This window comes from Salvelinus namaycush, chromosome 2 (assembly GCF_016432855.1).
Source record: "Salvelinus namaycush isolate Seneca chromosome 2, SaNama_1.0, whole genome shotgun sequence".
Taxonomy (NCBI): domain Eukaryota; kingdom Metazoa; phylum Chordata; class Actinopteri; order Salmoniformes; family Salmonidae; genus Salvelinus; species Salvelinus namaycush.
Genome location: NC_052308.1, coordinates 64,202,666 through 64,230,217, shown reverse-complemented (window position 1 = coordinate 64,230,217; position 27,552 = coordinate 64,202,666). Strand labels below are relative to the sequence as shown.

Here is a 27,552-nt window from a genome sequence, read left to right as displayed (position 1 = left end):
CTGTGCCAGCCGGTTCTCCTTACTGGCTGCTATGACATCCCTCTTTCTGATCCATCTATGGAGCTCTCGCACGTCTACCTATCTGATTGGTTAATTCAGGGGTTGTATGCGGATGCCCATTAGCTTTTGCCGAAGCATCAGCATACTTTTCCTGGGGTCCACAAAAACACAAAACATGACAAGTAACAAAACACTGATGCACTGACAGACAAGGACAGTCACACACATTTCATATACAACAATATACAAACAATAGTACAATATAAATAATAATAATATTATGAATGTGTGTGTTAGAGTGTGTCCTCACGGTCCCGCCGTTCCATCATGCAGTAATGGGGCCTTAGGAGTACAGACTGTAAAACAGCAAGCCTGCCCATACATTGAAATGAATAGATTGTGCCCATACATTGAAATGAATAGATTGTGCCCATACATTGAAATGAATAGATTGTGCCCATACATTGAAATGAATAGATTGTGCCCATACATTGAAATGAATAGATTATGCCCACACATTGAAATGAATAGATTATAAATAGGGAGTACACATATCTATTGTGGCATACAAGCAAAGCACATCTATGCACAATAACAGATGTGCTTTCTGGCTGATTCTATACAGCGCATTCATGTGCCCAAGCAACATCTTTCTTCTGAGAGGCACACCCTTTAAACCCAATAGTGCATCTTAAGTGGATTTTGACAATAAAAGGGGATGCATTTTGAGGTGGGAGATGTGTGAGAGTGTGTGTGAGCGCACTCGCGTGTGTATGTGTGTGTGTGTGTGTGTGTGCGTCCACGCGCTTCGCCTGTGTGTGTTTAAGCATGGGCACCCTTTCATAGCTAGCCTCCACGTCTGAAAAACAGAACAATCCACCCCCTCAATGTGAATCAACCACAGCCCAGGTCTCCTTATTGACTTCCTGCTTCCTGGATGTTAAGAAGCTTACTGTATCCCTGTTCTATTGTGTTCTCGCCCTGTAGGCTGCACTGTAATTGGTTGACTCCTGCGATCGATGGTTTCCTCTGAGGATTTTCCCAGACAATTAGGAGATTAGCCAACGCTCTGAGTGCACCAGACACTATGAATTAGAGCCAACGAAACATGAGAGAGAACCACACACACACACACACACACACACACACACACACACACACACACACACACACACACACACACACACACACACACACACACACACACACACACACACACACACACACACACACACACACACACACACGGATGAAACCCAGGCTTAGCCTAGGCTAGCTAATCCTTGACCTGGCTTGACTGGGCCAGACCCGGGCCACATTAGTAATGCTAATTATCTAACCTGGAATCTATTCTCAGGAATCAGTTCATATAGAGCAAGGTTGGGTTACGAGAGTGTGAAAAACGGCCAGGACTCAGAGAAGATGAATGATTGATTTATACAATAGAAGTCAACCTGAACTTTGTGTATTTGGTTTAAGTTTGTTTGACTGGGTTTCAACTCAAGTGAACTGGATGTCATGCTAGGAAATAACCTGTCGAGGGACTGTAAAGAGAGAAAGAGAGAGAGGAAGAAGAGACATGGTTCTCTGATGTGTGTGAGGAGGAGTGTGTGTCTGTGCTGGAGGTAGGCTAATAAATAGCATGAGCTGGCGTACACCCCAAAAGTTCTCAAATCAAATCGAGCTTTATTTATACAGCACATTTCAGACATGGAACGCAACGCAATGTACTTCACAGCAAAAAAACGAGTAAAAATGTATGAAAAGAACTGGAATATTTACTACACAACAAACATAAGATACAAAACAGAAAAATGACAACTACTAAATGACTAAAAAGCCCCCTAAGGAAAAGGTAAAAAGAGGCGTTTTAAGATCTCTTTTAAATATGTCCACAGTTTGGCCCCCCTCAGGTTCTCTGGCAGGCAATTCCAGAAACTGGGGGCATAATAACTAAAGGCTGCCCAAAAAACACGCCAAAAAGTTTGTAGAGGTGCTGACTAATGGCGAGTAGGCTTCAAAACAAATAAAGAGAGTTGCACACTCTATATACAAGTTCCTGGGTCATTTATTCAGTAAACCACCAATGTTTCGGCATCACTGTGCCTTCTTCAGGGTGAGCATACAGCAGAGGAGGCTGCTGAGGGGAGGACAGCTCATAATAATGGCTGCAACTGAGCGAATGGAATGGCATATACCATTCCACTAATTCCACGAGCCTGTCCTAATTCCATGAGCACTTCCCCTGTGGGTTTAACAGGAAAAAGCCCTTGTATCTCATCATCATCACACTGCAGTGTATGTACATAGAGCCAGCAGGTAGCCCGCATGCACACACACAGCAAGCAAGAATTGACACAGGCCAACATGGGCAAATGTGTGTGTGTGTGTGGGAAAGGGTGTGGCATGAACATACTGGCTCCAAAAACACACTGCACCTGCAGGCCTCTATAAATCTCTATCGTCCTCTCTCCATACTTCTCACAATTTCCCTCTAACCGTTACCATCTCTCTTTCTACCTCTCCAACTCACTCCCCATCTCTCCCTCTCCAACACTCCGGATTTTGAGGAGGCTGGTTGCCAAGACAAGGAGCGATATCCTAGGCAAAAAGCACAAGAAGTCCCCTATGCCCTTTGGAATAGAAGATGGGGGCATCACAATATTGTTTACGGCTTTAGCCTACCTTACAGGCCCGACACACAAGGTTAACATTTCAGAAATCAATACTAGTACTATCCCTTAAAACCCAACACACACCTCTCCTCTACTCATGTCTCCATGATACGACTAAGCCCAATACCACATAGTGCAAGCAAGAACCATCGATTTGTTTCGACAAATTGTCTCAAGCGACAGAAAAAGAGAGGGCAGAAGTCAACCCCCCAAAAACAACTCTTTGGAGAGCCTTGAGATAGGTAAAACCACGACTTCATAAAATGGGCATGTGAAGTCTGGGTTTGCTCCAGTATATTTGATTGGACCAGATGTCCTAGTCGCTCGCCCAGTATTCAATATTCAGAAAGACATCTGTGGCATCACACAGCTTCCCAGTCCAATAATTCATGTTTCTCTCTCTCTCTCTCATCATCACAGACAGCCGCAGGCTAAGATTAGCAGTGGACTATTCAAACCACTTATGTCTTGTCAATTCACCATTGTCTCTAAATAAAACATGTATAAAAGAAAAGGCAAAGGAAGGCACAGTGACATTGGGATAGCAGCTGTATGCTAGGTCAAACTGACATTCACAAGAGTGTGTATTAGTAGACGTGTGATCGTGGAGGAAGCGATGAACTGAATGTGTGAACGGAGGTTTAAACGAGAGGGAACGGGGCTGGTGTCTTCGACTGAGAAGAATCTTACCTGGAGCTGCAGCAGAATATATCATCCATCAAGATGCAATGGAGAGAAGCACGGGAGGAAGACGGGAGAGGGGAGGCGATAGGAGAGAAGAGACGTGTCGACCAAGTGTCAAAGAAGAGAGGAGAGAAGAATACGGAAGGGAATAGGGAATCGAGAAGAGGAAAGACAAGAGAAAGAACAAATAAATATTCAACTCAATCTGTCATGTATTACATTTCCTTCCTTCTGTTCTTATAAAGCGGCAATTGCTCAATATTCACACCCTGTTTCTAAAACATCTTCTGTCTCGGCTCGAGATACAAGACTAAACCATTGAATAAAAATCCACGGGAATTGCCGCTCGCCAACAGAGGCAGAGAGGGAACAAAGCTACAGCTAAGCCACGTCTTTAAACAACATCCAGGTCGAGTCTCTCCCTCATCGAATATGCACTGTGAGCAACCAGGCTGCTTTTGAAAGGAAATTTGTCTGCAAATGAAAGTTGTATGATTCCATTAAATGTATCCACATGCGGCTATGTGTGCCAAACGTAATATCTTCTATAGATAGTAGATACATGGCATGTCGGTCGTTTTGCAGTTAACAGCTCTGTTCTAATTGGTTACATCTCTGTAGTGTACACCGGGGGGTTGAGAAGTGTGTGTGTGTGTTTGTAGGGTTGTGGTAACATGGTGGATGAGGATGTGAATGTGGATGAGATTGTAACCCCTCTAGTAGTTTATATTGATTTAACCTCTTGTTCTTGACCGTAGCAAATGGAAATTAGCTGATTTAACAGGGTATTGCTTCTCATCCGTATTGAGTCTGTCTGTGAGTCTCCATGTATCTATTGGCCGGTCTGTCTAAAAACCTGTTTTTGCTTTGTCATGATGGGGTATTGTGTGTAGATTGATGAGGGAAAAAAACAATTTAATACATTTTAGAATAAGGCTGTAACGTAACAAACTGTGGAAAAAGTCAAGCGGTCTGAATACTTTCCGTATGCACTGTATATATATATATAATTCAATTGACTGCTTTCCTCATATGAAGTGTAACTCAGTCAAATTGTTGAAATTGTTGCATGTTGCGTTAATATTTTTGCTCAATATAATATATATACACAGTCTATATACAGTTGAAGTCGGAAGTTTACATATACTTAGGTTGGAGTCATTAAAACTTGTTTTTCTACCACTCCACAAATTTCTTGTTAACAAACTATAGTTTTGTCAAGTCGGTAAGGACATGTACATTATTTGAGTCAATTGGAGGTGCACCTGTGGATGTATTTCAAGGCCTCCCTTCAAACTCAGTGGCTCTGTGCTTGACATCATGGGAAAATCAAAAGAAATCAGCCAAGACCTCAGAAAAAAAATTGTAGACCTCCACAAGTCTGGTTCATCCTTGGGAGCAATTTCCAAACGCCTGAAGGTACCACGTTCATCTGTACAAACAATAGTACGCAAGTAAAAACACCATGGGACAACGCAGCCGTCATACCGCTCAGGAAGGAGACGTGTTCTGTCTCCTAGAGTTGTTGCCTTCTCACCAAGCTGCTTGCCTATTGTCCTGTAGCCCATCCCAGCCTTGTGCAGGTCTACAATTTTATCCCTGATGTCCTTACACAGCTCTCTGGTCTTGGCCATTGTAGAGAGGTTGGAGTCTGTTTGATTGAGTGTGTGGACAGGTGTCTTTTATACAGGTAACGAGTTCAAACAGGTGCAGTTACTACAGGTAATGAGTGGAGAACAGGAGGGCTTCTTAAAGAAAAACTAACAGGTCTGTGAGAGCCGGAATTCTTACTGGTTGGTAGGTGATCAAATACTTATGTCATGCAATAAAATGCAAATTAATTACATAAAAATCATACAATGTGATTTTCTGGATTTTTTAGATTCCGTCTCTCACAGTTGAAGTGTACCTATGATAAAAATTACAGACCTCTACATGCTTTGTAAGTAGGAAAACCTGCAAAATCGGCAGTGTATCAAATACTTGTTCTCCCCAGTGTACATACATACACACATACATCAGTCAAAAGTTTTAGAACACCTACTCATTCAAAGGTTTTTCTTTCCTTTGTCTATTTCGTAGAATAATAGTGAAGACATCAAAACTATGATATAACACATATGGAATCATGTAGTAACCAAAAAAAAGTGTTAAACAAATAAAACAATATTTTATATTTGAGGTTCTTCAAAGTAGCCACCATTTGCATTGATGACAGCTTTGCACACTCTTGTCATTCTCTTAATCAGCTTCATGAGGTATGCATTTGGAGGTGTGCCTTGTTAAAAGTTAACGTGTGGAATTTCTTTCCTTCTTAATGCGTTTGAGCTTATCAGTTGTAGATGGCATCCAAAGGTTTAAGAGTACTAGCAGCTGCTCTTTGACAAATAATATCACCATAATCAAAAACAGGTAAAAATGTTGACGTATTAATCTACTTCCTACTGCTTAGAGAAAGGCAGCAATCTGTTTCTGTAGAAAAAGCCAACTTTAAATCTTAGCTTATTAACCAGCTCATCTATATGTTGTTAAACGTCAAATCCACATCAATCCAAATGACTAAGTATTAATTCTGAGAGCACCGGGATATTAAGGGTTGAATTTAGAGTATGAGCTGGATGACATAAAGCAGCTCCAGATTAAAGATCAGATATGCTTTATTCATGAAGGGAATTTTTATGATTCTACAAATATCTAAAAAGATTTGACCCCCCAGCACTTTACCCGACTACGTGTAACTTTCTATGTGAGTGGGATAATTATCTCTCTGCACCCAGACCTAGGTTGAAATAGTATTGGACATTTTTCAAGTACGTTAAGTGTTTGCTTGAGCCTGCCTGGTGGGTGGGGTTTGTACTTTTGGGACTTTCCCATTTTATCGTGCAAGCTATATCAAGTACAGCTAATGTATTTGAAATAATACATATTATTTGAACCCATGTTTCACTGTGAGTGGACTGTGTGTGTGTGTGTGTGTGTGTGTGTGTGTGTGTGTGTGTTTTGCCTACCTTCCACATGCTGGCCTCCTTTCCGTAAACCACAGCCATGTTGTTGACCTTGTTCTGCATGATGCTCCTCTTCTCCGTGTCGTTCAGCTCCTCAGACACAAAGCCCATGAACGAGTTGTCTGGAGTGTGGGCTGAGGAGAGGAGAGTGAGAGAGAGGGAGGAGGGAAAGGGCAGAGTGAGGGGAAGGGAGAGTGACAGGGGAAAAGAGTGAGACAGATACAGAAGAGATAGTAAACAGACAGGTATAGACCATCTCATTTGAACTTGAGCTTGACAATATCCTCAGTGAAATGTGAAGAGGTGCTACTGTTATTGATATGGCCTGTGTCTCAGTCTGATTCTAATATGCTAATTCAAAAAGGTATTGTAAGTGTGGCTATTCTAAAAGCTGTCTGTATGCTAAAGTACTGGCATTACAATGTTAAGTGGTGTGTTAAACCTAGGTGGATTCTGCAGGTATCCACAGCATTAATGTTAAGTGGTGTGTTAAACCTAGGTGGATTCTGCAGGTATCCATAGCATTGCAATGTTAAGTGGTGTGTTAAACCTAGGTGGATTCTGCAGGTATCCACAGCATTACAATGTTAAGTGGTGTGTTAAACCTAGGTGGATTCTGCAGGTATCCATAGCATTGCAATGTTAAGTGGTGTGTTAAACCTAGGTGGATTCTGCAGGTATCCATAGCATTGCAATGTTAAGTGGTGTGTTAAACCTAGGTGGATTCTGCAGGTATCCATAGCATTGCAATGTTAAGTGGTGTGTTAAACCTAGGTGGATTCTGCAGGTATCCACAGCATTACAATGTTAAGTGGTGTGTTAAACCTAGGTGGATTCTGCAGGTATCCACAGCATTAATGTTAAGTGGTTTGGCTTGTATTGTGGGTGCATTATAGCCAGGTGGATAGGTACAGATCTTAATTACAGATCTTAATTGATTTTCCTTCTGTTTGTTACAGAAGGAAAATAATCCTGCAACAACAGGAAATGTGAAATATTATGTGGATTATAATTAATGGACATTTTTTGTAGGGGTTGATACCATTTTTCATTAGGGCAAATCAAGTCTGACATTTTAAATGGAAATTACAAACTTTAGAAGCCTTTTTAAATCTTGAATACACTACATGTTTGCATTTCCATCGCTGCTGGAAAATTCTCAGAAACAAATGAGTGATCCTCTGTACTGCTGGTGCAGAATATATAGCGATGCTAAGTGGTACTGTGGAGGATGGAGTGGGAGAGGGTGGGTAAAGTCAAGTGCTCAGTTAGCTCAATGACACGCTATGAAAAGCTGAGCCAGTCAGATAGTGAAGGCCAGGGCTCTATGATGGTGGAATCCTACTGTGTCCCACTGTGGCATCCCAACTCTCACATCACTGTGGCCTCCCAACTCTCCCATCACTGTGGCCTCCCAACTCTCCCATCACGGTTGCCTCCCAACTCTCCCATCACTGTGGCCTCCCAACTCTCCCATCACGGTTGCCTCCCAACTCTCCCATCACTGTGGCCTCCCAACTCTCCCATCACTGTGGCCTCCCAACTCTCCCATCACTGTGGCCTCCCAACTCTCCCATCACTGTGGCCTCCCAACTCTCCCATCTCTGTGGCCTCCTAACTCTCCCATCACTGTGGCCTCCCAACTCTCCCATCACTGTGGCCTCCTAACTCTCCCATCACTGTGGCCTCCCAACTCTTCCTCCTTCCTAACTCTCCCATAAGTAGTATGGGACTTGACATTCAATAATAGTGAACTTACCTTTTTAATATGCCATTTTCCAACAGCAAATAATAATTGAGCCCCCAACAAGTACATGGCTCTATTCAGGTCCTAATTGTAGCTTTCTTCCCAAAACACCTAACATCTGCTGAAGGTTTCATGGGTCGTGCTTTGCCTTGGACCCTCGCACCCCTCCCCCTGAATCGCTATAGTATAATGACGACGTTTGCGTCCAATACTGCGGTAGACTCAATCAACAATCTGAGACCAGGAAATCTTACAGATTGGGCCTTTAATCATAGTCTCTGCAACCATCCATTGTGTTGTAATACTAATGAGTGATAGTCCATATTGATGTATACTTACGGAACATGGTCATGTACTGTCTGGAGTTGAGGTTCCAGTAGCCCCAGTTGGTCCTGTAGCCATGCAGGGTGGCGTAGTCCTCATGGTTGTAGGCCGGCTCTGTCCCGAAGGTGTCAATCACACGGATGTGGCACCTGAAATGAGGAGCCCATTTTAACACGACACCACAGAGCAATTTACACAACTGACATTTCCTGTCAAAAGTGGGCACTGGTATAACATTTGAGATTAATTTAAACATCATGTGTATTTCTGAACATGCTGAAAACTGATAGAACTTGTCAGAACAGACAAAGCCCGACTTCTGAATGCTTGTTTGTGTCATGAATGTATGAATGTAAATAATTAAATAAATGACATGTCACAATAGATTTTTAGACAGCATTCATCATTTCAATAATGGCCACAATGCATCACCACCGCTCTTTTTCCCCCGAAGCCATTGTGTTTTCTCAAAAGGCCGTAATCACAAGTGGAGAGACAGAGATAGAAGACGGACTTGGAGTCGGTTAATCGGCCTTTCCTTTCATCCACTGTTCCGCACGTCATTCACTCATTCAAGAAGTGTGTGTGTATTTGTCTGTTCGATATGCAGTGTGTGTGTCTGTTTGACAAGCTATGTGTACCCTGTCCATGTGTGTGCATCTGTGTGCATCTGTGTGCATCTGTGTGCATCTGTGTGCATACGCCTGTTTAAGAAACTATGTCTGTTTGACAAGCAATGTCTGTGTTTGTTAAGAGAGAACACAGAAAAAGCAACAAAGGTTAAACACCATCAATACCGGTCTTCAAGACACACAATCCTGAACAGACTATCAACACTACGGAGACAAAAGCTCACTGTGGAACTGTTGTTAAGTAGAAGTTAATAGCTATAGCTGTTCCTCTGTTGATAAGAGAGAAGCATCAATCATTTCTGTTGTTCGAAAAAGCTACCAAGTGTTGTTTGGGAGCTGAGATGGAAAACCAAGTAAAATAAGCAGAATTAAAACCCAGTTTACCCTCTCAGAAATGTAAGGGCAGGTAATTGAACTAAAGCAGCATGGTAAAGTAATGGTTATGGGGAATACTGAGAAATTGGGTAATAATTTATATTTGGAAGTTTATTATTTGCATCGTGAACACCAAACTATCTCTTGGAATCAAGAAGCATGGTAACTCACTGATTCCCGACACACACGCTAAAGCCCTAACAGTTCTGGCCTGGGCGTTGCCAGTCTAGTGAGTGTTAAATGCTGCCCCTGTCTGAGCTCAGGGGCATTTATTAGAAGAGCTGAAGACCTGTGAGAGTCCAGGGCATTTCCATCGAAAAGGACCCATGAGCACCAACATGTGAAGTACGTAGGAGCATATCAAATTGGGTGTCAAATGAAAGCTAAGAGTCTATATTTTGGGAAATGAAGGCATAGATACATTTTTCAACCATTTTCCATCTACATTTTTTGGGCATAAGTAAAGGCTTTTATTTATGGATGAACAGATGTAAAGGATTTCTTAGAAAATATACCAGAAAAAGTCTTAATGTATCACAAATACAGTACCAGTCAAAAGTTCACACACCTACTCAATCAAGGGTTTTTCTTTATTTGGACTATTTTCTACATTGTAGAATAATAGTGAAGACATCATAACTATGAAATAACACTGTCACGTTGGTAACAATGATTCGGGAGACACGGCGCAGGAATGCGTGATAGGGCTTTTTATCACGCCCCAAATTACGGCGTGCAGTGTAAGGGCACAGGGACGAAGACCAAACAAACACGTACACAAAACACAGGGTTGAACCCAAACAAAAGAGCGAGGGGTACCTTGAAAAAATAACACACGCGCACGATAATTAACACACGGGACGAGACCCGTAATAACCTGCGCAATCCACACGGGCACGAAAGCCCAAAACACACAGCACAGGTACTCGCACGCATCAACGGACATTGTAACAATAATCGACACCATCATGGTGAACAAAGGGCACATATATTCAAATACAATCGGTGGGAATAGGGGCCAGGTGTGCACAATGAAAGTTCCAAGGGGATCCGTTACAAACACCCAAAAAAGTGTTGAACAAATCAAAATAGATTTTATATTTGAGATTCTTCGATGTAGCCATCCCTTTGCCTTGATGACAGCTTTGCGCACTCTTGGAATTCTCTCAACCAGATTCATGAGGTAGTCACCTGGAACGCATTTCAATTAACAGGTGTACCTTGTTAAAAGTTAATATGTGGAATTTCTTTCCTTCTTAGTGCGTTTGAGCCAATCAGTTGTGTTGTGACAAGGTAGGGATGGTATACAGAAGATAGCCCTATTTGGTAAAAGACTAAGTCCATATTACGGTAAGAACGGCTCAAATAAGCCAAGAGAAATGACAATCCATCATTACATTAAGACATGAAGGTCAGTCAATCTGGAAAATTTCAACAACTTTCAAAGTTTCTTCAATTGCAGTCGCAAAAACCATTAAGCGCTATGATGAAACTGGCTCTCATGAGGACCGCCACAGGAAAGGAAGACCCAGAGTTGCCTCTGCTGCAGAGGATAAGTTCATTATAATAACTGCACCTCAGATTGCAGCCGAAATAAATGCTTCACAGAGTTCAAGTAACAGACATATCTCAACATCAACTGTTCAGAGGATACTGAGTGAATCAGGCCTTCATAGTTTAATTGTGGCAAAGAAACCACTACTTAAGGACACCAATAAGAAGAAGAGACTTTCTTGGGCCAAGAAACACAAGCAATGGACATTAGACTGGTGGAAATCTGTCCTTTGGCCTGTTGAGTCCAAATTTGATATTTTTGGTTCCAACCGCCGTGTCTTTGTGAGATGCAGAGTAGGTGAACGGATGATCTTCGCATGTGTGTGGTTCCCACCGTGAAGCATGGAGGAGGAGGTGTGATGGTGTGGGGGTGCTTTGATGGTGACACTGTCGGTGAGTTATTTAGAATTCAAGGCACACTTATCCAGCATGGCTACCACAACATTCTGCAGAGATACGCCATCCCATCTGTTTTGAGCTTAATGGGTCTATCATTTGTTTTTCAACAGGACAATGACCCAACACACCTCCAGGCTGTGTAAGGGCTATTTGACCAATGAGAGTGATGGAGTGCTGCATGACCTGACAATCACCCGACCTCAAACAAATTGAGATGGTTTGGGATGAGTTGGACTGCAGAGTGAAGGTAAAGCAGCCAACAAGTACTCAGAATGTGTGTGAACTCCTTCAAGACTGTTGGAAAAGCATTCCTCGTGAAGCTGGTTGAGAGAATTCCAAGCGTGTGCAAAGCTGTCATCAAGGCAAAGGGTGGCTACTTTGAAGAATGTCAAATATAAAATAGATTTTGATTTGTTTAAGATCGGGGGCAGTATTTTCACGTCCGGATGAAAAGCATGCCCAAAGTAAACTGCCTGTTACTCAGGCCCAGAAGCTAGGATATGCATATAATTAGTAGATTTAGATAGAAAGCACTCTGTAATTCCAACAACTGTTAGAATAATGTCTGTGAGTATAACAGAACTCATTTGGCAGGCGAAACCCCGAGCAAAATCCATCCAGGGAATTTTTTGTTGTTGAGTTCATTGTGTTTTCCAATGCTTTTCTATGGGAAATCTGATTTATTAGGGCCCAGATTGCAGTTCCTATGGCTTCCACTAGATGTCAACAGTCTTTAGAAATTGGACAAAGTTTTTCTTTTGAGAAATTAAGAAGTAGTGCTGTTCTTTGTATATGTCACTCTGAAGGTCTCTAGTATTTTGGTGCGCGTTCACAGAAGTAACACGTAATGGTAGATACACCAATTAGTTATAGTGATTTTAATTATATGAATTTTGTTTATTAATTATTAAGTGATTAAACTCAATCTGTTTACCAAAATTACCAAAAAATATTTAATGGAATTACTGCAACTGAATTGGCTACAATGGGAAATCATAATAGTCACAAACCACAGTTGGGTCACCTTTTACTGTTCTCCCTTCCTCTGGCATACTGTTATGTTCAGCTGTTAACTTTCTTGGTCTGTCATCTGGTGGTCAAACCAAGAGTGTTAAAAGAGTGTTAAAACAACCTACCCATGAGCCCCCTCTCCCTCCATTTACTTTAACCAGCACCCTTACTCGCTGAGCACCAACCTACACCGGACGTCCAAGGACGTTGAAAAGTAGATGAAATTTGGTCAGGCCACCCTGGATTTGATGTTAATGTCCACGGACGGACCGGACTGGACCAAATCTGAACCTATCATAGACGTATGTTTTACAAGTTTGGCTAGCACAGTACAGTACAGTAGAGTACAGCACAGTACAGTAGAGTACAATACAGTACAGTAGAGTACAGTAGAGTTCAGTTCAGTTCAGTACAGCACAGCAAAGTAGAGTACTGTTCAATACAATACAGTAGTACAGTACAATACAGTAAAGTAAAGTAGAGTATAGAACAGTAGAGTAGAGTACAGTATATTGTTCTGTACTCTACTCTACGGAACTATATTCTGCTCTACTGTACTGTACTGTATTCTACTGCATTGTACTGAACTCTACTCTACTTTGCTGTGCTGTACTGAACTAAACTCTACTGTACTCTACTGTACTGTATTGTACTCTACTGTACTGTGCTGTACTCTACTGTACTGTATTGTACTCTACTGTACTGTATTGTACTCTACTGTACTGTACTGTAATCTACTGTGCTCTACTGTGCTCTGCTGTGCTGTGCTGGGATGTCTAAACAGAGACTGACATTCATATCCATAATTATGCATTTCTGTGTAGTACAGATCAGGGACCCATGATGTAATTCCGTTACCGTAATTCTGTTACCGTGTGTAAATCCACTTTACTTACTTACTTCAATAACAAAAATTGATTTTTTCAAACTCAAGTTACCATGACATAGCTGACACCCTCTTTTTTCTGCTGACATCTTTGAATCTTAATTCGGAGCAGATATTTTGTTTTTGGAATATGTGGGCACATAAAAACCTGAGAGATATTTTACTGCAATTCCGTTACGGTTGGATCTGCACAGTTCTTCCACTCAATTCGTTTGTGTTGAATTCCCTGTGGAAATTGTTCAAAGTTATCCTTCTGCATAGTTGTATAGTTTGTTAAGCTTTGAAATCAATGGTTTTTGTTCGGCATACATTTTAAAGTGAAATAAACCCTAGAGTCAAAGCGTAATTCCGTTACCGTGGAATACCAAGCAGAGTGCGCGTGTGGATGGATAGACCCACGGGTTCTCCCAGTTTGAGACGGGGCTGAAATGTTCTGCTAGAATACGTTCCAGTTTTTCAAGTAAACACATAAGCACTTGAAGCAGAGCTGCACTTTATTGATAACATATTTTCCAGAAAAAATGCAAGTTAGAATCTTAAATTTCCATGTATAGCTCATAACGCGTCTGTATTCCTGACCAGTGGTCACCAAGGTCCCCTTGACAGAGTGTGTGCAGCGTGTCCCTTGGATTTTTTTCAGCAGCGGTGACCACTATTTAGCAGCGACGCGTGTGTGTGTGTGTGTGTGTGTGTGTGTGTGTGTGTGTGTGTGTGTGTGTGTGTGTGTGTGTGTGTGTGTGTGTGTGTGCGTAGGTGTGTGCGTAGGTGTGTGTGTGTGTGTGTAACTTCCCCTGCTAACACGGTGTTCTAGATTCACTGGCTCCATTTCAAAGTAAATCATATTCACTGCATTAAGACAACAGCCTGCACCGTGGGCACTGTTTAACACTGCAGTGACTCACACCATGTAATCACTGGGTATTGTTTTGCAACGTTGGTCTGACGTGATTACTGTTTTGTAATTGTGTCAACACGACAGCAAGGATCGCTGGGCCTATATTCGGACACCTCCAGGGTAATCTTATCTGTTGGCAGAAAATGATCCAGTTTTTGAGACGATAAGTGAGAAAGGGAGGGAGGGAGAGAGAGAGGGATGGATAGGGAGGGAGGGATGGAGAAAGGGAGGGAGGGAGGGAGGGAGGGAGGGATGGAGAAAGGGAGGGACTAGTGTGTGTTTACTGTGTGGGTATTCAAGGCATTGTTGTGATGCTAATTGGCTATTTTCAAACATGTGAACATGATTGATACACATTTCACTGTATGCATAATATCTTCACCATACTGCACAAGGTGATGCAGGTATTTCTGTGACACTTCGGGTACGTTTTTCACCGAAAGACTGCGAATAAGCACAGGGCATTAGATCGACAGCGATATATCTTGCAGGGAGCGTCTGAAGACGACATCTCATCTGCACGGGAGCGTCTTAAAAAGTGCCACGCTTCTTTGAGCAGCTGTAAGTCAAGGGGGCCGCTTTCACAGAGAGCGGTGTCATGAAACATTGATGAGAGATGTAACTTTCAGTTCTGCCTCGCTCCCTCCCTCCCTTTCTCCATCCCTCCCTCCCTATCCATCCCTCTCTCTCTCCCTCCCTCCCTTTCTCCATCCCTCTCTCTCTCCCTCCCTCCCTATCCATCCCTCACTCTCTCCATCCCTCCCTATCCCTCCCTATCCCTCCCTCCCTCCCTCCCTCCCTCCCTTTCTCCCTTATCGTCTCAAAAACTGGCTCATTTTCTGCCAACATATAAGATTACCCTGGAGGTGTGAAGCGATGGTGGGATGGAGGGAAGCAGGGATGAAGGGATGAAAAGAAGGAGGGAAATGGCTTTGGAGTCACTGGGTGGAATATCTGGTAGCATATCTAGCAGAGTATCAGAGTGGGGACTAATCTTGGTTAAATTGCTGCTTGTAGCGGAAAAGATCCCTAGGGAACGACAGGGTAGGAGGCTGTCACCCACCATTGTTCCCGTTGAGGTTTAAACCACTGACATAGATACGTGTGTTCTACATCACAAACCACTGATATAGATACATGTGTTCTACATCACAAACCACTGACATAGCCAAATATGTGTTCTACATCACAAACCACTGATATAGACAAATATGTGTTCTACATCACAAACCACTGATATAGACAAATATGTGTTCTACATCACAAACCACTGATATAGAGAAATGTGTGTTCTACATCACAAACCACTGATATAGAGAAATATGTGTTCTACATCACAAACCACTAATATAGACAAATATGTGTTCTACATCACATAACACTGATATAGATGCATATGTGTTCTACATCACATACCACTGATATAGACAAATATGTGTTCTACATCACAAACCACTGATATAGACAAATATGTGTTCTACATCACAAACCACTGATATAGACAAATATGTGTTCTACATCACATACCACTGATATAGATACATATGTGTTCTACATCACAAACCACTGACACAGACACATATGTGTTCTACATCACAAACCACTGACACAGACAAATATGTGTTCTACATCACAAACCACTGATAGACAAATATTCAGTTTCTAATACACTATTAGACTATACACTATACAGTAGTGTATACAGTATACAGAACATTAGGAACACCTGTTCTTTCCAAGACATACAGTAGACCAGTGTTTCTTAAAGTATGGGTCGTGACGTGGGTCGCGACGTAAATGTATAATTATTTCATTAATTACTGGAATTTATTTGGCCAAGTGCAACTGCGCTCTCGGTTCAGTGCTCTCTCTGCTTGGCAGCGGTCTCTGCTCAGTTTGGCAGCTGCGCGAGTGGGAGAGGTAGAGGGAGATGCCCGTGTGCATTGCGGTTTACCGGATGGGCAGTTTTCTTGAAGATGACTCCGTGACCCACACGCTGCAGCGCTGTCGTTCAAGCCACTGACTTGTTATTCACACTCACCATCAACTCACAGCTGTCATGAAATGGAGTCATGCTAGCCACAAGTTCTGACTGAGCTCAATCGTCATGAAACGCAAATACAGTGATTACTTTTTGTGTCTTTCATACAAACTTTTAGAAATAATGAGGAGCGCCCACAATGTGTTTTGTGTGTGGAAGTGCTTAGTAATGAGACTCGCATAACGAACAAATTAATAAAACGACACGTCCTGACCAAACATCCACAACATGATGGTAAACCCAGGGAGTTCTTTCAGAACAGGGTAGAATGCTTCTGTCACGCCCTGGCCATATTTTGGTTAGGCCAGGGTGTGACTAGGGTGGGCATTCTAGTTTCTTTATTTCTACGTTTTCTATTTCTTTGTTTTTGGCCGAGTGTGGTTCCCAATCAGAGGCAGCTGTCTATCGTTGTCTCTGATTGGGAATCATACTTAGGCAGTCCTTTTCCCCTCCTTCAGTGTGGGATCTTGTCTTTGTTTTGAGTGCATGTAGTTTGCACGACGGAGCTGTTCGGCCGTTGTATTGTTTATTTGGTGTACATTTAAATTAAAGAAGAATGTACGCCTACCACGCTGCACCTTGGTCTCATTCCGACGACATACGTCACAGCTTCAGGAAACAGTGCTTCCACAGTGGAAAGTAAGTCAACTAGCAAGGCATTGTTGTCATTTTATAACATGTGGTGATAAGCAGAATAATCTTTCAAACAATCCCCTGGCCTTGTAACGTTACACAGCTAATAGCTAACGTTAGCCAAAGCAAGCTGACTAGCTACTGATAGTGCAACCCCTCAACAGTAATGTTACAGACGAAGATGAAAAATTCAGGCCTACTGTACATCCTACACTAGAAATGATTGTTGAAAACGAGTCTAGGTTGGAACTGTTGCTGTTAAAATACAATAATAATTGTTATTCTTAACTGGAATAAACTGATTGAAGCAAGATGCTTTTTGAGGCAAACACTCAAACAGTTCTGGGTTGATCATCTACAGCAGGAAGCGGTCTCCTGCCTGACTGAGAAAGCAGTAGATGTTCTGGTCCAGTTTGGCACCACATACCTATGTGAGTCGGGGTTCTCAAGTACAGAAACAGTGTCAATGCTGAGCATGACCTGAATAGAATAGACATGCTTGTTGGAAACTTCAACCAGCCACATACATCTCATTAGGACTGTGTTTGTGTGTGTTTTCTGGGCTACATCTGTGATGTGATCAATCGGTTTATTCCAGTTCAGAATAAAAAAATATGTATTTTAAAACAGCAACAGTTTCAACCTAGACTTTCTATCAACAATACTTTCTACAGTAAGATGTAGTGTAGGCCTGATCATTTTTCATCTGTACTGTTACTTAGGGTTGCACGATCAAAAAGCCTGTGTTCTGTTATTCATCTGTGTTCAGAATGAATTTATTTATTGTATTTTAACGGCTACAGTTCCTAGACAGTTATGTAAGCGTGTTTTTAATGGGGGAAAAATAAACATGAAAAGATATTTAGGGGTATTTCATTGTTATTTGTTTGTCTATATTTAAAAAAATGTAGGCATAAAGGCAATGAAATGTACCTATATGTATGTATGTATGTATAGTTGCATATTTTCCTAATCTTGGGTCCCAGGAAAACACAGCATTTCTCATTTGGGTCCCAGGCTGAAAAGGTTTAAGAACCCCTGGAGTAGACTGACCAGGTGAAAGCTATTATCCCTTCATGATGTCACTTGTTAAATCCCCTCCAATCAGTGTAAAGGGGAGGAGACAGGTTAAAGAATAATTTAAGCCTTGAGACAATTGAGACATGGATTATGTATGTGTGCCATTCAGAATGTGAATGGGCAAGACAAATGATTTAAATGCCTTTGAACGGGGTATGGTAGTAGGTGCCAAGCGCACCGGTTTGAGTGTGTCAAGAACTGCAACGTGTGTATCAGGAATGGTCCACCACCCAAAGGACATCCAGCCAACTTGACACAAATGTGAGAAGCATTGGAGCCAACATGGGCCAGCATCCCTGCGGAATACTTTAGACACCTTGTAGAGTCTATGCCCTGACGAATTGAGGCTGTTCTGAGGGCAAAAGAGGTGCAACTAAATATTATGAAAGGTGTTCCTAATGATTTGTCCACTCAGTGTAAATTATGCTATCTGGGTCAAAAAAGGAAAAAAAGTAACAGGGGCTTGTAAATACTGTGATCAGTGCTCCCAGGAACCGTTTATGAGGTGAGTAAGTTTGTGAGGTGAGAAATGGCCTGGGTTTATGAGTAAGTGTGTGATTACGTAACATTTTCTGTGTGTGTGTGCGCACGTGTGTATGTATACCCTCGCAGTCCTCTTCTAGCTCTGCTCTATCAGAGCAGTAAATTCACCATGCGTATGTAAAGGACGTCACACTGCTTGCTTAGTGAGTACCACTTCCTCCCGATTCGATCTATACCTGGCACAAACTCAGGACCTCTGCCTTGCTAGCACACTTGACCGCCCTCCTGAAGTGTCTTACCGGACGGCGCCACGCGAAAAGCTAGCTGGCCCAAGTGGGGAGACTTCAGGCTGAGGAGTAAGTTTCACACATCCCCATGTGCTACACGTACATAGTGATCAATAGTGGATCCCCCATTATCAGTTAAGAGGTGTGATTCAAAGTCGCACAATATCAGCTTTCAGCATCTTTACCAGACCTCTGCCCTCTTCCTATCACTGACCCCCCCCTCTTCTTCCTCCCCTGAACGCACACACACACACACACACACACACACACACACACACACACACACACACACACACACACACACACACATACACCTCCCCCTCCCTCCCAAGGAAACTAGCGTATTGGCTGGCCAGGCATTATTAATGCATCTGGACGTTGGGAGCAACATCAAACTAAAGTAATTAAAACAGAGACTGAAGGGCCCAGGAGCTCTGCACTTGATTAATGATATGCCTTTCAGCTGATAGGGCTGATAAAAGGCTCACATCTCATTCTTGTCTACAAAACCTCTAGGGATTGTGGGTAAATTACTACATATGGGGTTAAAGTAGAGGAGAAAAGCCAGTGTCTAAAGCCTACTTCATCCTTTAAAGCGTATGAGGCTCCAATAAGGTGATGACTAGACTGATAAGTTATTCATGTTTGTAGTATAAAAGCCTTGATGTATATGATGATGTACCGTGCGGAAGAAAGCGCCGGAGTTTGTTCTTACAAATCAACACTGAGCTTTATACATGTAATGTATCGTGTAGGGAATGGGTCGTACATTTCGTAGTGACGTCAATTCCCTGTGTGTTGCAGAGAGATTTATTAAAGAATAACACCAAAGGTTGTTTAACATAGCTACATCTGACTATGTTTAGGACTACAATATTAATTACGTTTCGAAACCTCAAATCACGCTGTACAAAAAAAAAATGACGTTGATTTATACACAGCAAACCCTTGATTGATCGGGAGAGATTGACGTGTGCCGCTTTGCCTCACAACACTAAAACTCACACCCGAGGAGGCCAGGCAGAAATCAACACGGCTCCATAACCATTGAGCCACTCACTGTCTGGGAGAGCTGCTGACCTCAGCAAACTATTACGACCAGTCAGACAAAGTTGTTTGGTCACAAACACACACACGCAGGCATGCACACACACACTGTCACACCCTGATCTGTTTCACCTGTCTTTGTGCTTGCCTCCACCCCCCTCCAGGCGTCGCTCATCTTCCCCATTATCCCCAGTGTATTTATGCCTGTGATCTCTGTGTCTGTTGCCAGTTTGTTTTGTTCGTCAAGTCTACCAGCGTTTTTCCCCATGCTCCTGCCTATTTCTAGTTCCTGTTTTATAGTTTTCCGGGTTTTGACAATTCTGCCTGCCCTGAGCCTGCCTGCCGCTCTGTACCTTTTGGACTCTGATCTGGGCTACTGATCTCTGCCTGCCCTTGACCTGTCATTTTGCCTGCCCCCTGTTCTAGTAATACACTTTTGTTACTTCAACACTGTCTGCATCTGGGTCTTCCCTGCAACGTGATGCACACACAATCTTGTACAACTAACCTTGTGGGGGGACACAATTCAGTCCCATTCAAAATTTCCCAAACCCATAGCTTAACCCTAACCTTAAGCCTGACCCTAAACTTAACCCCAAAACCTAACCTTAACCCTAAACATAACCCTAGCTCCTAACCCTGAACCTAATTCTAACCCTAACACTAATTCTAACCTTAACCCTAAATCCCCTAGAGATAGCATTTGACTAACTTTTTGTTTGTTTACTATTCCTGTGGGGACTTCTGGTCCCCACAAGTATAATTAAACACGTCCACACACACACACACAGCCAGAGAGGCTGCTGGGTGGATTTCAGGGTTCACTTACCTTGCGCTTACACACACACACACAGAAAGAGCGCTGCTGGGATAATTTAACTAGAGCATTGGGCCCACTCTCATGCTCTTACCTCATGCCAAAACGCATACACACGCACGACTACCAAAACTCTCTCATCCCTCATTCATAATAGGATTTTAAAAATACATGGCGTGGGCATCGGCTGGTGTCAGTTTGAGTCAAGAGGCTTGCCACTCTTCCATCTGCACTCTCCCTTCTATCTTTCTTCCCCTCTATCTCGCTCCCTCGTTCTCTCAGTGCCTCCCTGCGATCGATAGTTAACCTCAACGCAGAACCCAACCAGTACAACAGCAATAATAAGCTGTTGACAGCTGGGCTGGTGCATACTGTATATAGAAGATGAGCTGGTGCATACTGTATATAGAAGATGAGCTGGTGCATACTGTATATAGAAGATGAGCTGGTGCATACTGTATATAGAAGATGAGCTGGTGCATATTGTATATAGAAGATGAGCTGGTATGAGTGCTGTGCTGTATGCGTTTTAGTTAGTGCTATTTGTTGCCGAGCAGAAAAGTCTGCCGATGGTGTGTGTCAGACTGCACTGAATAGGTCTGTGTGTATCTGTATGGGTCTGCCTCTAAACATGTGTCAAATCAATTTATTTGTCACATGCGTCGAATACAAGTATAGACTTTACCGTGAAATAGTTACTTATGAGCCCTTTCTCAAAAATGCAGTTAAATGTCAGAAAATTAGCTTTTTTGGGGGGTGTACAGTTGAAGTCGGAAGTTTATATACACCTTAGCCAAATACATTTAAACTCAGTTTCACAATTCCTGACATTTAATCCTCGTAAAAATTCCCTGTCTTAGGTCAGTTAGGATCACCACTTTATTTTAAGAATGTGAAATGTCAGAATAATAGTAGAGAGAATGATTTATTTCAGCTTTTATTTCTTTCATCACATTCCCAGTGGGTCAGAAGTTCACATACACTCAATTAGTATTTGGTAGCATTGCCTTTAAATTGTTTAACTTGGGTCAAATGTTTCAGGTAGCCTTCCACAAGCTTCTCACAATAAGTTGGGTGAATTTTGGCCCATTCCTCCTGACAGAGCTGGTGTAACTGAGTCAGGTTTGTAGGCCTCCTTGCTCGCACACATTTTTTTCAGTTCTGCCCACAAACTTTCTATAGGATTGAGGTCAGGGCTTTGTGATGGTCACTCTAATACCTTGACTTTCTTGTCCTTAAACCATTTTGCCACAACTTTGGAACTATGCTTGGGGTCATTGTCCATTTGGAAGACCCATTTGCGACCAAGCTTTAACTTCCTGGCTGATGTCTTGAGATGTTGCTTCGATATATCCACATCATTTTCCACCCTCATGATGCCATCCATTTTGTGAAGTGCACCAGTCCCTCCTGCAGCAAAGCACCCCCACAACATGATGCCGCCACCCCTGTGCTTCACGGTTGGGATGGTGTTCTTCGGCTTGCAAGCCTCCCCCTTTTCCCTCCAAACATAACGATGGTCATTATGGCCAAACAGTTCTATTTTTGTTTCATCAGACCAGAGGACATTTCTCCAAAAAGTATGATCTTTGTCCCCATGTGCAATTGCAAACCGTAGTCTGGCTTTTTTTATGGCGGTTTTGGAGCAGTGGCTTCTTCCTTGCTGGGCGGCATTTCAGGTCATGTCGATATAGGATTAGTTTTACTGTGGATATAGATACTTTTGTACCTGTTTCCTCCAGCATCTTCACAAGGTCCTTTGCTGTTGTTCTGGGATTGATTTGCACTTTTTGCACCAAAGTACATTCATCTCTAGGAGACAGAACACGTCTCCTTCCTGAGCGGTATGATGGCTGCGTGGTCCCATGGTGTTTATACTTGCATACTATTGTTTGTACAGATGAATGTGGTACCTTCAGGCGTTTGGAAATTGCTCCCAAGGATGAACCAGACTTGTGACAGTCTACAATTTTTTTTTTCTGAGGTCTTGGCTGATTTCTTTTGATTTTCCCATGATGTCAAGCAGGGATGCACTGAGTTTGAAGGTAGGCCTTGAAATGCATCCACAGGTACACCTCCAATTAAAAAATTATGTCAATTAGCCTATCAGAAGCTTCTAAAGCCATGGCATCATTGTCTGTAATTTTCCAAGCTGTTTAAAGGCACAGTCAACTTAGTGTATGTAAACTTCTGACCCACTGGAATTGTGATACAGTGAAGTATAAGTGAAATAATCTCTCTGTAAACAATTGTTGGAAAAAATTACTTGTGTCATGCACTTTCCAAAACTATAGTTTGTTTACAAGAAATTTGTGGAGTGGTTGAAAAACGAGTTTTAATGACTCCAACTTAAGTGAATGTAAACTTCTGACTTCAACTGTATGTGTTTTTTGTTGTCTATGTTTGTGTTTCTCTGAATGCATTTATGCGTGTGTGGACTTCAAAAGGAAGACCTGTCATGTAATTCTCAGTGGATGGAGAGAGTGTGTATTGTAACTGCTGTGGTGCTGTCCTTTTGTATTGATGCCTCCCCCTCCCCTTCCATCATAGGATTAGACAGGACTGACAGTCTGGCCGGAGACTGTCAGGGATGTTTTACTGACCTATAGGGGATTAACTAACTGTGAGTTACGAGCAGAAAGACACGTCAGTAGCATCTAATAAGCAGCCATAATGGACTCATGAACACAGGCAATAAACCTAAGCTATGATAACACACTGACACATGTATATTATACACACTGGCACGTACGTGCACATGCACACACACACATACACTACACACATACTTGTGTCTCTTGAGCGAAAGCCCCATGTGCTGCTTCATCTGCTGCATGCCGTGGTAGTCTGTGTAGATGAGGTCAAAGGGTAGAGGTCCTGTCAAGGGGCAGCTCCCTCTGCCTGGGGGCACCCCGAGAAATCTATGAGACAGAAACACACAGAGCAGAGGTTATGTTAACTACTGTACGGTTCAACCACACAGAGCAGAGGTTATATTAACTACCGTACGGTTCAACCACACAGAGCAGAGGTTATATTAACTACCGTACGGTTCAACCACACAGAACAGAGGTTACATTAACTACTGTACGGTTCAACCACACAGAACAGAGGTTACATTAACTACTGTACGGTTCAACCACACAGAGCAGAGGTTATATTAACTACTGTATGGTTCAACCACACAGAGCAGAGGTTATATTAACTACTGTACGGTTCAAACACACAGAGCAGAGGTTATATTAACTACTGTATGGTTCAAACACACAGAGCAGAAGCTATATTAACTACTGTGTGGTTCAAACACACAGCACACAGACAGAGCAGAGATTATATTAACTACTGTATGGTTCAACCACACAGAGCAGAGGTTACATTAACTACTGTATGGTTCAAACACACAGCACACAGACAGAGCAGAGGTTATATTAACTACTGTATGGTTCAAACACACAGAGCAGAGGTTATATTAACTACTGTATGGTTCAACCACACAGAGCAGAGGTTACATTAACTACTGTATGGTTCAACCACACAGAGCAGAGGTTATATTAACTACTGTACGGTTCAACCACACAGAGCAGAGGTTACATTAACTACTGTATGGTTCAAACACACAGCACACAGACAGAGCAGAGGATATATTAACTACTGTATGGTTCAAACACACAGAGCAGAGGTTATATTAACTACTGTATGGTTCAAACACACAGCACACAGACAGAGCAGAGGTTATATTAACTACTGTATGGTTCAAACACACAGAGCAGAGGTTATATTAACTACTGTATGGTTCAAACACACAGAGCAGAAGCTATATTAACTACTGTGTGGTTCAAACACACAGCACACAGACAGAGCAGAGGTTATATTAACTACTGTATGGTTCAACCACACAGAGCAGAGGTTACATTAACTACTGTATGGTTCAAACACACAGCACACAGACAGAGCAGAGGTTATATTAACTACTGTATGGTTCAAACACACAGAGCAGAGGTTATATTAACTACTGTATGGTTCAACCACACAGAGCAGAGGTTACATTAACTACTGTATGGTTCAACCACACAGAGCAGAGGTTATATTAACTACTGTACGGTTCAACCACACAGAGCAGAGGTTACATTAACTACTGTATGGTTCAAACACACAGCACACAGACAGAGCAGAGGATATATTAACTACTGTATGGTTCAAACACACAGAGCAGAGGTTATATTAACTACTGTATGGTTCAAACACACAGCACACAGACAGAGCAGAGGTTATATTAACTACTGTATGGTTCAAACACACAGAGCAGAGGTTATATTAACTACTGTATGGTTCAAACACACAGCACACAGACAGAGCAGAGGTTATATTAACTAGGGTTTCCATGGCTCAGTTGGCTGGAGAAGGTTATGAGATTTAAATGTGTTATTGTCACATACACAGGATCGGTGCAGTGAAAAGTATTGATTTACAGGATCAGCCATAGTCGTACGGCGCCCCTGGAGAAAATTAGGGTGAAGTGGCTTGCTCAAGGGCACATCGACCAATTTTCTACCTTGTCAGCCCAGGTATTGGAACCAGCTTTAACCACAAGTCTACCTGCTACGCTGCTTGATGCCTGGGGACCTGTTGTATACTTAGGACCAGGAGTTTTCGCTGACCACATGACCCTGACCAGGTCACCACAACCCTGACCAGGAAACACCGTGCCCTGGAATGTAGGGTCAAAAGTCGATCCTGGTCAGGTCAAAACACCTTCGGTCCTGTACTGCATTCACTGTAAGTCACTTTGAATAAACCACCAACTCATTATGGTACGATGACGAAGAGAAACGTTGAAGCCGCTTCCAAGCCCCCGAGCATTAGAAACACAATGAAACCTCAATCAATCAGCTAGATCAAACGACAGCGCTGCGTTGATGATGAGGGGGAAGCACCGCTCAGTAGTGTGATCCAAACTGTATGAATAGCAGATGGCCAGAACAGTGAGCGGGCAACAGCATCCCAAAAAGAGGGAGATCTACACATGAAACGGTCAAAGGGGCACCGACCGCGGAGACATGTGTCCGTTTCAGAGATGAGAGGAGCGAGGGAGAGGACGAAAGAGGAGTGTGTCAGAGAGGGAGACATGTGTCTGTTTCAGAGATGAGAGGAGCGAGGGAGAGGACGAAAGAGGAGTGTGTCAGAGAGGGAGACATGTGTCCGTTTCAGAGATGAGAGGAGCGAGGGAGAGGACGAAAGAGGAGTGTGTCAGAGAGGGAGACATGTGTCCGTTTCAGAGATGAGAGGAGCGAGGGAGAGGACGAAAGAGGAGAGTGTGTCAGAGAGGGGGAGATGCAGAGAGACCCTGCCAGTGGGTGGTTTAGTTTTTGCATTATTAAGGAAGAGTGAGTGATAGTTGGAGCCTGTGAGAGAGAGGATATGTGTGAGTGTGTTTGCGGTCTACTTCTGTGTGTCAGTGTGTGTGCGGTCTACTTCAGTGTGTCAGTGTGTGTGCGGTCTACTTCAGTGTGTCAGTGTGTGTGCGGTCTACTTCAGTGTGTGCGGTCTACTTCAGTGTGTGTGTGTGTGCGGTCTACTTCTACTTCTGTGTGTCAGTGTGAGTGTGTGCGGTCTACTTCTGTGTGTCAGTGTGTGTGCGGTCTACTTCTGTGTGTCAGTGTGTGCGGTCTACTTCAGTGTGTGTGTGTGTGTGCGGTCTACTTCTACTTCTGTGTGTCAGTGTGAGTGTGTGCGGTCTACTTCTGTGTGTGAGTGTGTGCGGTCTACTTCTGTGTGTCAGTGTGTGTGTGCGGTCTACTTCTGTGTGTCAGTGTGTGTGTGCGGTCTACTTCTGTGTGTCAGTGTGTGTGCGGTCTACTTCTGTGTGTCAGTGTGTGTGTGTGTGTCTCTCACACACATTGCTCTCTCCACGGTACAGTGATCCTACCATTGATTCCCCCACAACATTCCAAACTCCTTACCATTTAAAAATAAAAGGAATCTACTGCAACCCAAAACCCTTGCCTTCACTGATTTCTGCTATACCCCACTGGGCGGAACGATTCCCCTATGTTTCTCATGTCTTTCCCTCATCAACTTACACTGTATCCATTTCCTCCTACTAGAAATGAAGAAGTAGAGACCACAGGGCTGTGTCTGCTTTCACTCCCGTCACTTGACTCCATTTTCTTTCACATCGATTGGCTAAAACCTCGGAGTTACCGTGTCGACCGAGTCCCTATTGGACAGCTGACCTGTGAGTGGTCTGGGTGAGAGATCTGAGGGGCTGTGTGTGTGTGTGTGTGTGTGTGTGTGTGTGTGTGTGTGTGTGTGTGTGTGTGTGTGTTGGCCCATTGTGACAGATGGAGACAAGGCTAATGGACATGGTGGTGGAGGTGGGCTACAGTCAATTTCCTCTCTCTACAGAACACGCTAGATTTGATTGAGCAGACCCTCTTATCCCGAGGGACTTACAATAAGTGCATTTGGAAAAGGAAGTTGATATGAGTGACCGCATACTGTAATACGAGCAAATAAAATACACACTCATTTGAAGTAACAATCCCAACGCTATAATGAGGGATAGAAAGAGTGTGTCTCCATGCATGTGTGTTTTGGAGCTCAGACAGCAAACGCTACACACACACACACACACACACACACACACACACACACACACACACACACACACACACACACACACACACACACACACACACACATTTATTACCGAAACACACACACAATACAGACACAACATGTTCCTCTGGCTAGCTCATCTATTTCCCTACAGACTCAAGGACATCACTGTTGAATATACTATAAACACTGAAGCCTTTAACAAGCCTCTCACGCAATGCACAGCCCTTACATCATGTCATGTGCTGGGATGAGAGGGTCATTTGTTTGGAGTGAGACAGGATGCTGATGTCTATAACCTACTATCTCCAGGCCCTGTTATGCAGTAGATATAGTTCTGAGAGCTCTTGTTAGAAAGA

The 27,552-nt window shown here is 42.9% G+C and overlaps 1 protein-coding gene across 1 annotated transcript in view; it reads right to left on the bottom strand.

Annotated features, from left to right (window-relative positions):
- LOC120027396 (alpha-1,6-mannosylglycoprotein 6-beta-N-acetylglucosaminyltransferase B-like) overlaps nt 1-27,552 on the bottom strand; it is a 144,680-nt gene that overhangs the window by 9,067 nt on the left and 108,061 nt on the right. Inside the window, 3 exon segments of the mRNA XM_038972317.1 lie at nt 6,368-6,498; nt 8,451-8,584; nt 23,365-23,496. Of these exon segments, the coding sequence (XP_038828245.1) occupies nt 6,368-6,498; nt 8,451-8,584; nt 23,365-23,496 (397 nt within the window).